The sequence below is a fragment of the Saccopteryx bilineata genome, chromosome 1, assembly GCF_036850765.1.
Source record: "Saccopteryx bilineata isolate mSacBil1 chromosome 1, mSacBil1_pri_phased_curated, whole genome shotgun sequence".
NCBI classification, from domain to species: Eukaryota; Metazoa; Chordata; class Mammalia; order Chiroptera; family Emballonuridae; genus Saccopteryx; species Saccopteryx bilineata.
The window spans coordinates 182819407-182838064 of NC_089490.1; the positions used below are offsets into that span (position 1 = coordinate 182819407).

The 18658-nt window shown below is 44.7% G+C and overlaps 1 protein-coding gene across 7 annotated transcripts in view; it reads left to right on the forward strand.

The window, feature by feature from the left end:
- SH3D19 (SH3 domain containing 19) overlaps positions 1–18658 on the forward strand; it is a 191305-nt gene that overhangs the window by 146963 nt on the left and 25684 nt on the right. For all 7 annotated transcript variants that reach the window (XM_066280934.1, XM_066280902.1, XM_066280917.1 and 4 more), the window contains 5 exons: positions 3450–3562; positions 10578–10639; positions 11708–11972; positions 14752–14820; positions 14986–15126. In XM_066280934.1, the coding sequence (XP_066137031.1) occupies positions 3450–3562; positions 10578–10639; positions 11708–11972; positions 14752–14820; positions 14986–15126 (650 nt within the window). The remainder of the gene's footprint in view (positions 1–3449; positions 3563–10577; positions 10640–11707; positions 11973–14751; positions 14821–14985; positions 15127–18658) is intronic.

Sequence of the window (18658 nt, forward strand, 5' to 3'; positions counted from 1 at the left end):
GAAAATAGAGGGAGACTGAAACTCAGAATAATTATAATGTCCTATCTTAGTGCCTCTGGTAAAGATATGGTAGGAAAGGAATTGAAACTGATAGCAAATAAAGTTATATATGTCTATCATAGAGTAGTGGTAGTCAACCTGGTCCCTACCGCCCAGTAGTGGGCATTCCAGCTTTCATGGTGGGTGGTAGCAGAGCAACCAAAGTATAAATAAAAAGATAGATTTAACTATAGTAAGTTGTTTTATAAAGATTTATTCTGCCAAACAGCGAAAATCCGACATAAAGTACTTAGTAATTATTATTATATGCTTTAACTTGCTGTAACTCTGCTTTATAAATTTTATAAAGTAAAGTTACTTCCCTACTTTATAAATCACCATTACTGTGGAACCGGTGGGCGGTTAGAAAATTTTACTACTAACAGAGATGCAAAAGTGGGCGGTAGGTATAAAAATAATATAGAGCATATTATTCTAGTATATATAGAAGTGTATTATTCCAATCAGCATAACCTGAACAAAACTATGTCTACTCTTTTCTGCATACTTATAAATTGGACTAATAGTCCTGAAATCCTGAAACAGGCATATTGAGGAAGCAGCTTTATTTATATCCTGACACAGCTCCGGGAAGTATTAGAAAGTTGAATTTGAATTCAACTGGGATATGTGAGAGAACTGACGTGCCAGCTTCCAGAGCGTTATTTCTGTTTATATCCAAAACCAGTTCCCCAGAATTTTATTTTTATAATGATCAAGCCATACATATATGCTGTAGAGAGGGGTGGAAAGTAGGACTTTTAGTTTCTGAAGAACTTGGAATGGACAAGTGAGTAACGGAACCAGCTTTGTGGTGCAGTACTCCTGGCCCTTCTTTGAACCTGTTGGCTCTTTCCCCGGGGACCTGTTCCTTCTGACTAGGATGTCCTTCTCCCAGACACCTGCATGGCGCCCTCCTCCACCTTTCCTTCAGGCCTTTGCTCAGATGCCACTTTTCTCATTGAGACCTCTGCTGACCACAGTATTTGAAACTGGAAATGTCTGTCTGCCCCACCCACCCAGATAATTCCCATGTCCCTTCCTGCCAGTCAGCTGTCTCCTCTCTACTTTCAGATTGGTACTACTTTGTACCCTTAATTGTTTGTCACAACAATATTATATCCTTAGTGATTCATTACTTCCTTTTTAAGAAGAAGGGCCCTGCAGCACAGTGCTGGCTTCCAGATGGGGACTAAGTTGAAACGTTCCTGTGTCTTTGCTCCGAGCAGCACTGCCTCTCTCTAAGACTTGCTACCTCTCGTCATTGTTTTTCTAGTAGTTGGCCTGGGTGTTTTCCTCCTTTTGAGAGTGTGTTCCTGTCTATGCACAAAATTGGAAACTGGCAGATCATCCTCTTCCTGCAGGTTTTTTATGTGAAATGGAGGCAGAGAGTGTTCTTTTGAAAGAATGGGAAAATTCCCATCCCCTTCAAATGCCTAAGGTGATGTGTAAAAGATGACTTTAGTCTCCTTTAGTATGTTACAGTCAGCCTCTCCAACTGTTTTGCACACAGATTTTAATTAGCTGTCATTTATTAAATCTGATAATCTTGGTTTTCTTTCTTTCAAAATAAGTTGAGGGTACATAATCACTGAGTTAAGGATGTAGATCGGATGTAAAGATATTGTTTGTTAAATTGAGGAAGCAATTAAGCCCATTAATCTGGAGCTAATGAATTATAAAACACACTAACTATTTGGAGGAGGGAGAGAGAGTTGGATGCACCACCTATTAAGAAGCAGCATGCTGATTACAATGAGCATCGCCTTTTGAGTTCAGAACCCTGGTTCTAACAAGACTAGCATTAAGGCCTTGGATGGCTCGTATATTTTCTTCTCAGTTTCAGTTTCTTCATCTGTAAAATTGGTAGGATATTATCTAGTGTGATGCTATCCAATAAGCCTTTCTTCAAAGATGGAAATATTCCATGTCTGCGATGTACAATGTGGTAGCCATTAGCCACATGTGGCTGTTGAGCACTTGAAATGTGGCTAGTGCTGACGTGCGGTGGTGCAGTGGATAAAGCATCAACCTGGAATGCTGAGGTCACCGGTTCAAACCCCTGGGCTTGCCCAGTCAAGGCACATTCAGGAAGTAACTACTATGAGTTGATGCTTCCTGCCCTTCCTCTTCTCCCCCACTCTTTTTCTCTCTCCCTATCTCTCTTTCTCTTTCTCCCTCTCTCCCTAAAAGTCAATAAATAAAATCTAAAAAAAAAGAAAGAAAAAAAAATGGGGCTAGTGCAACTGAGGAACTGAAGTTTTGGTTTTATTTATTTAAGATTTAAGTTTAAAGCATATGACTACTAACTACCCTGTTTCCCCAAAAATAAGACCTAGTGCAATTTTTTTCAATCTTAGAAATATAAGGGTTCCCCTGAAAATAAGACCTAACACATCTTTAGAAGCAAAAATTAATATAAGACACTGTCTTATTTTTGGGAAACAGGATAGATTGTTGTACATGGAAATAGAGTCACAAGAAATTCTTGATGGAATTCAGAGTTTGGCTGGTTATGCTGATATTTGTGATGACATGACTACAGTATATTAATACATGTTGATTTTTTGTTCAACAATAAATGTGAATTCTTGTTCATGGAAAAATAAGACATCCCCTGAAAATAAGACCTAGTACGTCTTTAGGAGCAAAAATTAATTAAGACACTGTCTTATTTTCGGGGAAACACAGTACTTGAGCTGCACAGATCTAGCTCACAGACAGATGTTGGTTGGAAAAATGTATATGAATAAAGTGCCTTACTTTAATGCCTGGCACATAGGAGGTTCTCAGAAATGTTGGATGCTGTTGTAATTATTTAGTAGGTTTTTACTCACTATAAAATATTTTAAAACTGGGCCCTGGCCAGTTGGCTCAGTGGTAGAGCATCGGCCTGGCATGCAGGAGTCCCAGGTTCGATTCCCAGCCAGGGCACACAGGAGAAGCGCCCATCTGCTTCTCCACCCCTCCCCCTCTCCTTCCTCTCTGTCTCTCCCGCAGCCAAGGCTCCATTGGAGCAAAGTTGGCCCGGGTGCTGAGGATGGCTCTGTGGCCTCTGCCTCAGGCGCTAGAGTGGCTCTGGTTGCAACAAAGCGACGCCCTAGATGAGCAGAGCATCGCCCCCTGGTGGGCGTGCTGGATGGATCCCGGTTGGGTGCATGCGGGAGTCTGTCTGCCTCCCCGTTTCCAACTTCAGAAAAATACAAAAAAAAAATATTTTAAAACTGATATCTACTACCGCATCCATTTTCTGAAGTGTGCTCGGAGTTCTTTCTCAGTTGCTTATCCAGCTGTTCTTTGTGTGGATCTTTTATGGTAGCCATTTTCCTAAGGAACCAAGCTGTAACCATTTCATCCTTTGGAATCCCCAAATACCAGAAATTATTGATGAATTACTGCTATTTTTCCAGGTTTACATGAGGATTCACAAAGCCCACCTCCTCTCCCAACTGAAAAGCCTATCGGAAACACTTACAGTGCGATGTCTGGAAAACTCAGTAGTGTTGACAGAACTAGAAACTTGGTAAGTGGTCATTACAGAGTGTGTTAAATTGAAGACCAAGCAATGCACTAATTTTAAATACTCAGCTAATGCCCAAATTATTTTACTATCAGTCAGGTAAAAAAAAAAAAGAAGAACCTTTATTACAAATCATTTTATAAGTCTATGGTCTTATTTAATGTGATGTTTTATATTTTTAAAATTCCTATGGAACAAAACAGGCCAATTCATTGCACTTTATCATAAAATAATTTGTCCTATACCAATATAACAGCAATGCTTTTTAAATGGCACTAGTAATGAAGCAGTTATAAAGAATCTCTAAAAACCTGTAATCAGTTGGAAATATATTTAATGATCGGTTTTTATTTAAAATGCCAATTAGTTACATAATTTAAAGATATTTTATTTACCATAAGAATTTGTTAATCTGAAATTTAGGAAAAATTATTTTTATATTAAAAAATAGTGCTTTATTTACCATGTACTTATTAACAGATGGTGGGCAAAGAGTTTTAAACATACTTTTTTTTTTTTTACCTTAGTACCATTTCCTCATACCTTTTGAAATTCCTATATGATAGATTATCTTTAAGGTTTGTTTCAAAAGAGACCAATTCTGGAAGTCTGTGAACCAAATTTTCAGTTCAAATATCGTACTAGTTTTACATTGTGCATTATTTTACATGCAAACCATCTAATCACCTAGTTGAAGAGAAATTTCTTTGAAGAAGACATTAAACTGAATTAGCCAATATCAAGTTAATGAGATTTTCCTGTAGGCTGAATTAAAATTTAGTGATCACTTGCATTTTCAAAGTGCTTGGTAATAAATTTTTATTAAAACTGGGCCAAAAAAAAATCCCAAAAGAGGATGATAGGGCCCCTGCCCTACTGTTATTGAATAGAATAATCCCAGATTTTCACACAGGAGAATTACCTGAGAAGGTTGCTGCATCTGCCCTAAAGGGTTATGGAAGGGAGCAAGAGGGTGGTGAGTAGGCTATGTCTCATTTATTAAGTCACGATGGGCTTTGTAAACCATCAAACACTATTAACATAGTACTTATTGCTGCATTTGGTGTTAAGCAGTCCACAAAGCAACCCCTCCATTTTAGAAAAACAAGAGGAGGAAATTAGAATAAACTAAGCCATCTAGAGAAGTGCTACATTCACAATTGTGTGTACCTCACAGGAACAACATGAGGAAAATCCTGTCCTGCGCTGTTTACAAAGGCGGGGGTGGGGAGTCAAAATGTTTTGTGCTGTAATAAACACATACCATGAGGGACACACTGGGTCCGAGGGGAGAGGAGACGAGAGACAGACCATAAGTTGAAATGATTTGGCCAAAGTCACACAAATAGATTTCCAGAGCCAGTAAATCAAATCTGGGAGAAAATCCTTTTATTTGAGAATTGCAGTTACTGAGTGGATTTTGAACAGAGGCCACAAAGACTTGAGGTGTGGGCAAGAATCTCTAGAAAAACCATTCATTCCTCCAGTGTAATGACTGTGGGGACAGGCTTGGTCTTTGCCACTGTGTCCTCTGATAAGCCACAAGAAAACACCCTCTACTGCTTCTCCTGCCTTGAGTGCTGGGGAACTTTCCATCTCAGGACAAATGGCCTTAGTTGCCAAATCCCACTTTCTTCACTTAAACAATGAGGGATGGGGCGGGGGGGGGGCAGACATCAGGAACCACTGGAGCTATTTTATCAGCAGGAACAGATGTGTCTGGGTGCCCTGTTGCCCCCTAGGGGAACTGAAGGTGCCCACCAGGGAACTCAAGGCGCACACCATCGGAACTCCAGGCTCCCAAAGCCCTCCCCAAGGAGGGCGCCAGCTGGTGCCGGAGGGGGCCACAGGTCTAGCACAGAATCCAGCTAATGAATCAGGACATAGACACAGCCCCGTGCCAGAAGAAAGCAGAGAAGCAGCATCTGCAGAGGCTGCTCAGTAATTCCAACAGACAAGAGTAGTCTTGGAAATGTCTGTCTTTTGAAAATAAAGCAAACACACACACACACACACACACACTAAGGGGAATTATTTTGAAATTAGAATATAAGAAAGAATCCCAAAGCAGATGAACAAAAAGGATGGCATCTACGGGGACAGTACAGCAGAAAACCCAGCTTCTCTAGGAACTAAAATTCCTATCCAAACCCATCAAAAGCCAGCATGCAGGAATGTCAAAGCTGGGCAAGTACAGTACCACGAGATGCAGAGAGGCTCCAGTTATGTGTGGAATACTGAAGAGGAGGGAGGCGTCATCTTCTAAAGAACCTGAGCATACACCCGAATTTGAGCAAATACGAAGGCAAGGGTTCTGCAGTGAGCGGTCCCCACAGGCTCTGCAGTGACCTGGTCCCAAGGGCTCTGCAGTGAGCAGTCCCAAGGGCTCTGCAGTGAGCGGTCCCAAGGGCTCTGCAGTGAGCGGTCCCCAAGGACTCTGCAGTGACCCATCCCCAAGGGCTCTGCAGTGAGCGGTCCCCAAGGACTCTGCAGTGACCCATCCCCAAGGACGCTTCAGTGAGTGGCCCCAAGGACGCTGCAGTGAGTGGTCCCAAGGGCTCTGCAGTGAGCGGTCCCCAAGGACTCTGCAGTGACCCATCCCCAAGGGCTCTGCAGTGAGCGGTCCCCAAGGACTCTGCAGTGACCCATCCCCAAGGGCTCTGCAGTGACCCATCCCCAAGGACGCTTCAGTGAGTGGCCCCAAGGACGCTGCAGTGAGTGGTCCCAAGGGCTCTGCAGTGAGCGGTCCCCAAGGGCTCTGCAGTGACCCATCCCCAAGGACGCTGCAGTGAGTGGCCCCAAGGGCTCTGCAGGGAGCGGTCCCAAGGGCTCTGCAGTGAGCGGTCCCCAAGGACTCTGCAGTGACCCATCCCCAAGGGCTCTGCAGTGAGCGGTCCCCAAGGACTCTGCAGTGACCCATCCCCAAGGGCTCTGCAGTGAGCGGTCCCCAAGGACTCTGCAGTGACCCATCCCCAAGGGCTCTGCAGTGAGCCGTCCCCAAGGGCTCTGCAGTGAGCCATCCCCAAGGGCTCTGCAGTGAGCGGCCCCAAGGGCTCTGCAGTGAGCGGTCCCCAAGGACTCTGCAGTGACCCATCCCCAAGGGCTCTGCAGTGAGCGGTCCCCAAGGACTCTGCAGTGAGCCATCCCCAAGGGCTCTGCAGTGAGCGGTCCCCAAGGGCTCTGCAGTGAGCGGTCCCCAAGGACTCTGCAGTGACCCATCCCCAAGGGCTCTGCAGTGAGCGGTCCCCAAGGACTCTGCAGTGACCCATCCCCAAGGGCTCTGCAGTGAGCCGTCCCCAAGGGCTCTGCAGTGACCCATCCCCAAGGGCTCTGCAGTGAGCGGCCCCAAGGGCTCTGCAGTGAGCGGTCCCCAAGGGCTCTGCAGTGACCCATCCCCAAGGGCTCTGCAGTGAGCGGTCCCCAAGGGCTCTGCAGTGACCCATCCCCAAGGGCTCTGCAGTGAGCGGTCCCCAAGGGCTCTGCAGTGAGCCATCCCCAAGGGCTCTGCAGTGAGCGGTCCCAAGGGCTCTGCAGTGAGCGGCCCCAAGGGCTCTGCAGTGAGCCGGTCCCAAGGGCTCTGCAGTGAGCGGTCCCAAGGGCTCTGCAGTGAGCGGCCCCAAGGGCTCTGCAGTGACCCATCCCCAAGGGCTCTGCAGTGACCCATCCCCAAGGGCTCTGCAGTGAGTGGCCCCAAGGGCTCTGCAGTGACCCATCCCCAAGGGCTCTGCAGTGAGCGGTCCCCAAGGACTCTGCAGTGAGCCATCCCCAAGGGCTCTGCAGTGAGCGGTCCCCAAGGGCTCTGCAGTGAGCGGTCCCCAAGGACTCTGCAGTGACCCATCCCCAAGGGCTCTGCAGTGAGCGGTCCCCAAGGACTCTGCAGTGACCCATCCCCAAGGGCTCTGCAGTGAGCCGTCCCCAAGGGCTCTGCAGTGAGCCATCCCCAAGGGCTCTGCAGTGAGCGGCCCCAAGGGCTCTGCAGTGAGCGGTCCCCAAGGACTCTGCAGTGACCCATCCCCAAGGGCTCTGCAGTGAGCGGTCCCCAAGGACTCTGCAGTGACCCATCCCCAAGGGCTCTGCAGTGAGCGGTCCCCAAGGGCTCTGCAGTGAGCCATCCCCAAGGGCTCTGCAGTGAGCGGTCCCAAGGGCTCTGCAGTGAGCGGCCCCAAGGGCTCTGCAGTGAGCCGGTCCCAAGGGCTCTGCAGTGAGCGGTCCCAAGGGCTCTGCAGTGAGCGGCCCCAAGGGCTCTGCAGTGACCCATCCCCAAGGGCTCTGCAGTGACCCATCCCCAAGGGCTCTGCAGTGAGTGGCCCCAAGGGCTCTGCAGTGACCCATCCCCAAGGGCTCTGCAGTGAGCGGTCCCAAGGGCTCTGCAGTGAGCCATCCCCAAGGGCTCTGCAGTGAGCGGTCCCAAGGGCTCTACAGTGACCCATCCCCAAGGGCTCTGCAGTGAGCCGTCCCCAAGGGCTCTGCAGTGAGCCATCCCCAAGGGCTCTGCAGTGAGCGGCCCCAAGGGCTCTGCAGTGAGCGGTCCCAAGGGCTCTGCAGTGAGCCGTCCCTGAGGGCTCTGCAGTGAGTGGTCCCAAGGGCTCTGCAGTGAGCGGTCCCAAGGGCTCTGCAGTGAGCCGTCCCCGAGGGCTCTGCAGTGAGCCGTCCTCGAGGGCTCTGCAGTGAGTGGTCCCAAGGGCTCTGCAGTGAGCGGTCCCAAGGGCTCTGCAGTGAGCCGTCCCCAAGGGCTCTGCAGTGAGCCATCCCCCGAGGGCTCTGCAGTGAGCGGCCCCCGAGGGCTCTGCAGTGAGCCGTCCCCGAGGGCTCTGCAGTGAGCGGCCCCAAGGGCTCTGCAGTGAGCCATCTCCATCCTCCGTGTGAGATGCGGCAGTGCCTTTCGAAAGGTGCCTCACGTTCCTCGGGGGTTTGAGGACGCTGCCCTCTTTCTGCTTTAGGGTGCATTCACTGTAGGAAATTGAGAAAGAGGCATTTAATGTTGTTATAAAATAACACCATCTGGAGAAAACTACAGCACAGTAATAGGTACTAGATTAGGAGGATATGGTATGTATATTTATTACAGTACATCACCTATAACTTCCTATGTCAGACTTACACATCTATCTTTTTTAAAACTTGCTTTTAATTATTGAGGTATCTGACAACTATAATTTTGAGAAAAGGCAAAGTCCCTGTCTGCTACAGCATTTTTCTGTTTTAATTCAAAGAAATGAGTTATTCAAGTACCGTAGCGGAACTTGTCAGGGAAATCTAGGCAGCAGCATGTTTATAGGGCCTAGATTACAGTTTGGAATATTGCAGGGAGTCTGTGAGCTGGTGGCTCTCTTCACTACATTAACTGAACTCATTGGTGAAAGTTCAAAGGGCAAGCTTAATTTGTTTTTAAAAATGGAACTCTAAAACCTATTTCAGTGATCATACTTATTTGGCAATTAATTAATCATTTGGTATTTAAGGAAGAGTTATAAATATATAGTTTGAATTTAAAACCATGGAAGTAGACTTTAACTCATTTATATAAGAGAAGGAGGAAAACAGTCTAAATTGACACAAAGGTCTCCCAAGATAGAGTTAAATGTCCTTTACAAAAAAAAAAGGTTAAAAAAGAAAGAGATTTAATTCAAATTAGAAGAATTTGGTGAGGAGTTTTCCGTACAAAACCAGAAGTTTTGGTTTTGAGATCCTTTAACTTACTCAACAAAAAATCTGAAAATATTTTCCATGTATTATACTCATTTACCAGTCCTCGGCTACAATGTATCCAGAAAATCTACTTAAATAGCCCAATTCAAATCCCTTTTCCTAAAAGAATCTTCCATTTGATCTCCACACTTCTAATTTCTCTCATCTGCTATTAAGCTAAAACATCCCAAGCTGTCTTTTGTTGTTCACATTACCCCCTCTATGCTTTCATACAGAACTCTCCCCAGCACCTCCCTCCCCTTTGCTGTAGTGGTGCAAGCTCTCTGCTTTCTGGGCCTTATCCATTCTTCCTCACATGCTTTCCTTTCAGGCTATCTCTTAAGCTTCTGTTACATTCCCACCTCCTTCTAGTTCAGAACACACTGCACAATGTCTAAACCATCCAGTGGTGAGAGATCAGCCTATTCTTTTTTTTTTTTTTTTTTTTTTTTAAGTGAGAGCAGGGAGGCAGAGAGACTCCTGCATGTATCCTGACCAGGATCCACCCAGCAAGCTCCCTACCAGGCCAGTGCTCTGCCCATCTGGGGCCACTGTTTCATTGCTAGGCAATCAAGTTATTTTTAGCACCTGAGGAGAGGCCATGGAGCCATTCTCAGCCCCCCCGGGGCCAACTTGCTTGAACCATTCGAGCCATGGCTGCAGGAGGTGAAGAGAGAGTGAAAGAGAAGGAGAAGAGGGGTAGGGGCAGAGAAGCAGATGGGTGCTTCTCCTGTGTGCCCTGACTGGGAATCGAACCTGGGACTTCCACACGCTGGGCCGATGCTCTACCACCCAGCCAACCAGCCAGGGCGAGATCAGCTTGTTCTAAGCAAAATAAACTAATCACCACTTCACTTACTTGTTTAAACTAAGGATCAGTGCATGTGTTACCTGCTATCATGGGATAAATAAAGGCCATATATATATATATATATATATATATATATATATATATATTCTACAGTTCCTGCTTAAATTGCTACTCTGTAATCTATTATGATTTAAAACATCATCCTTGATACCTCATGAATCTGCTGGATGCATCACCATGCAGGGCAGTTAGTTGGGCCATGGTGCACATAGCAGATCCCAGGTCTCCTCCTCTCTGTCGTCACTTGTACTAGGATATGGCCAATTTAAGTGGGAATGCCGGATGTATTAATATTGCTTCAGACTAAAAACTTTCTCTACTTTCTCTCTAACTTGTTTTACTTTCTCTAACTCCACTACATTTCCACTTATATATCCAGCCAAAATGATGTCCACATGTCTCTTAACAATGTCTTGTTTCCGATTAACCTAACTAAAAACCATCCTCTGATACTTGCAGGAATCCGACCAGGCTGGTCCAACGGGAGTTTCAGTGCGAGGACCGCCAAGGCTGCCACCAAGGTAGGCGTGGGGAAGCTTCTTAAAAGTAAGTTAGAGGACAACGAATGACTCAGAGACTGGACTTTCCTTTCTGTCATCAAAAATGAGGCTGTTGGCCTTAGATCTTCTAAAGATATATCAAACTCATGAATCCACCCAGGCCACTAGCCTATAGTCTGCTTCCGACAGCAGGCTGTAGGAGTCTCTGCTGCTGCTTTCCTTCAATGAAATCCAAAAACTCACAGAACACAACCGTGGGCCTCTGTCACTTTACCTCAAATGAACAAGACTCCTTTTGGAACCTAAAGCAACTCCACTCTGGAATGAACACACGCTCACAAAGTCACTCCCACACTCTCACTCTCACACCTTCACATAACTCCCAGTAGGAGGAACCAGCCTGGTTTTGACATTTCCAAAGAGACAGACTCTGTGAGCTTAGCGGTGACCTGCCTTCCTGAGTTCCAGGGTTGTAGGAACAGAAAGCTGTGATGCTCTCAGAAGATGTTACTCTGCTGGAAATTAAATGGTTTTTATCACAGGGAATAAGGAAAGGCTTTCAAAGTAATGGTTTTCCTATCTCATTTTCAAAACAACTTTATATTAATCTAAACTAGAGTTGGAATAATAATTCCGATAATATGAATATTAGGGGAGTATGGTGTTCCTTTTCTAATCATGGACTAGACCCCATTGCATACACCTGACATCTTATTATAAGCTTTTCATCGCAGACTTTGGGAGAAAGTGCTTAGTCTTCTGAAACAGTCATGGTGTGTTTAGGAGCAAATGGGGCCTTAGAGAGCTCTTGATAGTAAATGCTTGTTTGTCTTGAACAAATGAATTTCTAGTGCAAGATCAGAGGAAGGTGGAACAACATGGCATTTTCTCTAATAATGTTTAATGCAGCAGCCATTTGCTCTGAAATAGCATACCCTGCATGTTTAGGTAATTGTACAGTATTATACTAGAGAAAGCCGTGTGTGTGTGTGTGTGTGTGTGTGTGTGTGTGTGTGTGTGTGTGTGTACACAAAACAAGCTAGTATTATTGATCAAACACTGACTCACAGCTCCCGCATTGCCTTTCAGACCTGTAAATGGAAAAGTCATACCAGCTCGGCAGCCTCCCCCCAAGGGGGCCCCCGAGAGACCACCTCCCCCCAGACTTTCTACAGCCAGAACATCAGATAAGAAACTGCCTTTCAATCGCTCTTCTTCTGACATGGACCTTCAGAAAAAACAAAATAACTTGGCACCCAGACTCTCAAAAGCCAAGAGTCAAGTTTTTAAAAGTCAGGAACCGGTGCTACCCCCTCGCCCTAAACCAGGACACCCTCTCTACAGGAAATACATGGTAAGTTAGCTTTTAAAAATGTCTGTGGTCAGGAGGTTTGTCCTAAGGTAATATATGAGATCCGTTATTCCTTAGAGGAAGAGGATGCAACAAATGTGGACTTGACCTTTGACTCTGACAGTGCTTTAGATAAGTAAGTAGGCCATATTAAACCTAGATCGTTAAACCAGCCTTTCATTATTAGGAGAAATACAGGAAGAGGAAGCAGGACAGATAGGAATTGACCAAACACTGAAAACCCTTATCTAGTAGGTTAGACCGGTGGTCAGCAAACTCATTAGTCAACAGAGCCAAATATCAACAGTACAACGATTGAAATTTCTTTTGAGAGCCAAAGTTTTTAAACTTAAACTATATAGGTAGGTACATTCCTTATCGAGGTAGCGCCCACACATGGTATTTTGTGGAAGAGCCACACTCAAGGGGCCAAAGAGCCGCATGTGGCTCGAGAGCTGCAGTTTGCCGACCAGGGGCTAGACTGATGGAAGTAAATGACAGATTTTATAGTTTATATCCCTCACCCACAGAGTAAAATTTAAAATAAAATAGAAAGAAAGGTATTATTAAGATGGATGGTTTTTCCCTAATAGTCCCATTTCTAAACCTAATTATCATGGTCCATTTAAAAGTTACTAGTTAGAAGTTTTCATCAGTAATTGAGGTAGTTGAGATATTAATTTTGTTCTTTTATGAATATTTTTCTTATCATATGACCTTAAACCTTTGTCTTCATTTCCCACTCCTAAAAACAGAGTTGATATGCATTCTCCACGTTAGTCAGCTTACCTGATAAGATCCAGAACAAATAAAAATAAGGGGATCAGGGCCTATTATTTTTTTAATTGATTTTAGAGAGAGGGGTTGGGAGAGAGAAAGAAACATAGATTTGTTCTTCCATTTATTTGTGCATTCATTGTTTCATTTTTTTACGTGTCCTGACTGGGGATCAAACCTGCAACCTTGGCATATCCAGGCGATGCTCTGACCATTTGAGCCACCTAGCCAAAGCCCATTTGTATTTAAACAGTTGTATGGCAGTAGTTTTTACTAAGACCAGGAACTGATAATTTTATATTGTGCTGTATTTCCATCATTAAGCCAGAAGTTATTTTCATTTTAAGCCATTTAGGATTTTTTTTTAAATCCTCCATAGACAGATAAGAAAAATATTATATATTCATATTTATTTAAACTGATGAAATTTTTAAAAGACTTTACTGATTGATTTTAGAGAGAGGAAAGAGAGAGAATGGTGTGGGGAGGAGCATGAAGCATCAACTCATAGTAGTTGCTTCTCGTATGCGCCTTGACTGGGCAAGCCCAGGGTTTCCAAGTTTATGAATCCGGAGAGAGTACAGTGATCAGGGAAGGTCTTTTGTTTGGCAAAAGTCCACACTCCGGGTCGACTCTATCCACTGCACTTGATCCACCACAGGTCAGGCATGATGAAATTTTTAAATGCTGAAACCCAGGGGGTATTCTTTTGGGTAGGTTACTTAAAAATAACAAATAAGTAAAAATAGTAGTTAATGTGTTGAAGGTACTTATTTGGGCCAGGTGTTGTTTGAAGCTATTATGTATATTAAATATTTCATTTATTCCTCATACCAACCCCTGTGAAGTAGATACTATTATTATCTCTGTTATACAGATGAGGAAAATAATAATACACAGAGCCATTAAGTAGATTATTCAGGGTCATAAAGTTAGTTAAAGGTGAAGCCATCTTTTGAGCGTAGATCAACTGACTCAGAGCCCGTGCTCTTAACCATTATGCCATACTATGAAAATAGTGTCACTACTTGCAGAGTCTGTATACACTTGCTTTGTCTATTCCATGTGAAGAGCCTCATTCAGGGGACACCAGTTTGTTTATGGTTCTTAGCATAGCCCTGTGATGTCAATAAAGCATTTGAAGAACTCGTTAATAAGTTAAAATAATGGTATATTAGAGTAATATATCTCATTATGATATAATTCCTTAGATTTCTCATTTTTCTAAAGCTACCATACCACTAACTGCTAACCAGGAACCTGGGTACACAGGGAGCTCTGGGACTCAGACAGAAACTCTGGGTAGCATCCAGAGCATCCGCATCTTTGCTGCTGAGAGATGGAAGGGCCCAAGCAGCCTGTTTCCTTGTTGGAAGGGAGCCTGTGTGATTACACTTCCCAGCTGTGTGTTTATATTGCAAAGCCTCTCTGACCTGTACTTTTCAGCCAGAGCTGACCAAGGCAGGGAACAGAGTTCCCTAGCCAGCGTGGGGTGTGGTTATAAAAACCAGTCTAAGATCAGACGGAGCTGAGTGGACCAGGAAGTAATGGGCCCAGCAGTGAAAGGGTTCGAGCAGACACTTGGTAGCAGAGAGGCACTAGAAGACGAAATCCGAGGCACACGAAGCTGTCATTCAAGCACTACAGGGGAGGTGCAAGTCCCTGATCAGCCTTCAGGACCACAGCCACTGGGAGCCTGACTCAAAGGCAGGCCTCGCTCGACAGGCTGTGAGGGCAGGTGCTCAGCATTTATCCTTCAGGCACCAGGGAACTTGGTGGACTTTCCTATGGCCTAGAACTTCCTGGTTGTGGTTGTTAAAGAGCACTTCCGGCCCCATCCAGCTGCTGTGGGCTTGCCGCCACACCCCTCTCCATGAAGAGTGGTGCGCCCCATAGACCTAGTAAGTTGTACTTCCTTTAGGCACACTGCCAAACCCCAGATGACCAGCAGTGTAGGAGGAGGTTTCCTGACTGTGAATAATCCTTTCATTGGTTTCTGTTTAAGCTGCCTGTGCCCCATGGGATTGCCAGCAAAGACATTATCTCGCACAACCCTGGAGAACTCTCTTGCAAGGTAAGGTGGAGCTCTTTCTTTACGACAGATGTAAAAAATCACGAGCCTCTGTCACTGCTTTCCACATTATTAAATGCTTTAGGCTCCAAAGATTAAAATGTGGAAGAAAGTAATAATGTTTTATTGAATAATAATTGCTTCAGAAAGTGGTATTGTGCCTTGCAGCGTGGGGACGTACTGGTGATGCTGAAGGAGGCAGAAAATAATTACTTGGAATGCCAAAGGGGAGAAGACAGCGGCAGGGTTCACCTGTCTCAGATGAAGATCATCACTCCGCTAGAGGAACACCTCAGGAGCAGACCAGACGTAAGGAATTAATATTGTACAGCGCTCGTATCACCCATGGCAGCTCATTCCATAGGCCTATTAATTACACCTCATCCTCAGGTTTTTATTAGCATTTTTAAAAACAGTAAAAATTACAGTGGCATTTTATTTCGTCTTAAGAATAAATTACTTCTAAGAGACTTGGCACGGCCTTGCTAATCACCTTGATACACAGTGATGACTGCGTGCTTTCCCTCTGTCATTTCGTGCTGACTTACAGCAACCAGAGCGCTTGGTCATTAGTTTTCAACAGCGAGAGCCATTTACTTTTTTTTTTTTTTTTTTTTTGTATTTTTCTGAATTTGGAAACGGGGAGGCAGTCAGACAGACTCCCGCATGCGCTCGACCGGGATCCACCCGGCATGCCCACCAGGGGACGATGCTCTGCCCATCTGGGGCATCGCTCTGCCGCAATCTGAGCCATTCTAGCACCTGAGGCAGAGGCCACAGAGCCATCCTCAGCGCCCGGGCCAACTTTGCTCCAATGGAGCCTTGGCTGCGGGAGGGGAAGAGAGAGACAAAAAGGAAGGAGAGGGGGAGGGGTGGAGAAGCAAATGGGCGCTTCTCCTGTGTGCCCTGGTTGGGAATCGAACCCGGGACTCCTGCACGCCAGACCGACACTCTACCACTGAGCCAACTGGCCAGGGCCCCATTTACTTTTTGAATAATGTAACGATGTTTACTAAAATGCCAGATTAGTTTCCTAGAAAAATGGGATAATTATTTTAAAAGGGTCCCTATAAATGCTAAGTCTAACATTTTTTTAAAAAAGCACTTTCTTTTAAGATTTAAGCTTAGTGTAAACCTCATTTCTCTGATTGTAGCTGATAAAGTAATGGAATAAAATCCAACAACCTAAAGTTACAGTTTACGCCTAACAAGTTTATGGATCCGGGGAGAGTATAGTGATCAGAGAAGGTCTTTTGTTTAGCAAGAAAAATGCCATTCGAACTGTATTTAGAGGTGTATTTTTACGAGGGTATCTTGACTTACCCAGTTACTGTTAGTTAATGTGGCAAACATAAGTAATACACCCACCAGTGATTGACTCTGTGTTAAGTGTTTGGTTTCCTGTTCATCCTGGCTTTGTTCTCAGAAGGCAGTTTGCTGAGAAACTAAAAATTTTTATATTAGAGAGCAGAGAAGATACATGGTAAGCTGGTTGCAACTGGAATACTGACAGCTCTCAGTGTAAGTCACATGGGGAATGTGCTTCCGTCGCTCATTTTCTCTTAGTTTTGATCCAGAGGTACCCACCTGTCAAAGCTGTCCTGCCTTTCTCTCTCAGAACGCACAGAGGGGTAACTGGGAGCCGGGCTGCCAACAAGCTGCTTTTTATGAAATATAAAAGCTACAAAGTTGAGAAGTCATTCTTTTTAACAGTCCAAATTTTTTTCCACGTACAACATGACCTGACAAAGTCCTGGCCAGATTGCTCGGTTGGTTGGAGCGTCATCCTGGAACACAGGTTACCGGTTCGATTCCCCGGTCAGGGCACATACAGCAACAGCTCAGTGTTCCTGTCTGTCTCTCTGCTCCCAGCCCCCAAAAAAGGAAACATGACCTTACTCATCTTGTACTGTAGTCTTGCAGAGTTGGCCTATGATGGACAACTATAGGTGATCCTAAAATGAATTTTCCTTTAGCCTTCTGGTTTTATGGCTAGCATTACATTTTTTTTTTTTTTTAGAAAAGAAATTTTACCTATTTGAAAGCCCAGTTTTAAGGTAAAGATTTCTAAAAATGTGTTATCTTCTCCTCTACCTTAGTAAATACAAAATATCAAATGCTAGCAGTTGAGGTTTAATCTGAAGACCATGGGGAAAGTGGGAGATTGTTACCTGGTTACAAGCCCAGACCCGGGCTTCAGGGAGCTGGGTTCCAGTTCCCCTCCACCACCTTAGGTAGTTATGTCTAAACTACGCTTCTTCAATGTATGGGATAGGCACAGTAATTCCTCACATTGTCGGTTTTTAGAATGGACATTATGTTCCATTAATATAAGAATGCAGCATAGGTAAATCCAGAAAGTAGATTAGTGGCTGCCTAGGGTTGGAGGATGGGTATTGGTCAAGGGGAGTGACTGCGAATGGGTGGGTTTCTTCAGGGAGGCGGGGGATAGAAATAGTGTTAAACTTAGACTGTGGTGATGATTGCACAATTCTGTGAATATAGTAAAACCGTATACTTTAAAAGTGGGTGCATTTCATGATATGTGAATTATATCTCAAAGATGTTTAAAAAATTAAATGAGCTAATTAATGCATATAAGGTGTTTACACAGTAAGTGAACAATGAATATTAGCTACTCTTATTGTTCATTTGTAATAGCAGTTAGAATCATATTGAAAAAGAGTTTTTGCCTGACCAGGCGGTGGCACAGTGGATAGAGTGTCAGACTGGGACGCGGAGGACCCAGGTTTGAAACCCCAAGGTCTCCGGCTTGAGCGCAGGCTCATCTGGTTTGAGCAAGGCTCACCAGCTTAAGCCCAACGTCGCCAGCTTGAGCAAAAGGTCACTCAAACTGCTGTAGCCCCCCCCAGTCAACGCACATGTGAGAAAGCAATCAATGAACAACTAAGCTGCCACTAGGAAGAACTGATGCTTCACATCTCTTTCCCTTCCTGTCTATCTGTCTCTATCACAAAAAAAAAGAAAAAGAAAAAGTTTTGAAATATATTAGACATACTTACCAGTTACCCACCCTAATGGTGTGTCTGAATTGTACTGACCGCTATGGCCAATACTATACATATTTAGCCTTTTCCCCTTGCCCTTCACCCACCAGGCCAGGTTGATGAGCAGCATTGTACTGAGGTCGGAGAGGGAAGGTAATTGGGAGGCACAAGTTATTATTTCATCTCTTCTACCCTTCCAGGCGCGGTTGTATTTAGATTGTTGTGTTCTGTGTGGGGTAGGCCTATAACTTCATTTATTTTCCAAATGGATAGTCATCCAACCTAACACAATTTTTTTAAGTGAGAAGAGGGGAGATAGTGGAACAGATTCCCACATGTGCCCTGACTGAGATCCACCCAGCAGCCACCGTCTGAGGCCAATGCTCAGACCAGCCGAGCTATCTCAGCATTTGGGCCATTGCTTGAAACAGTCAAGCCACTAGATAAGAGAGGCAAAGAGAGAGAGAGAAGGGGGAGAGGGAGGGGAAGAGAACCACGTGCTCACTTCTCATGTGTGCCCTGACAGGGGATCAAACCCAGGATGTCTGCATGCTGGACCGACGCTCTGTCCACTGAGCAAACCAGCCTGGGCCACACAATTTATTTATCTTTTTATTTTTATTTTCCAGTTACAGTTGACAGACAATATTATATTAGTTTCAGGTATATAACCCAGTGATTAGACATTACAAAACATAAGTGATCATCCTGATAAATCTCGTACCCATCTAACACCATACATAGATTTTTTAGAATATTCTTGACTCTATTCCCTATGCTGTATTTTACATCCCCAGGACAATGTTGTAATGCAGATGTGTACTTCTTAATCC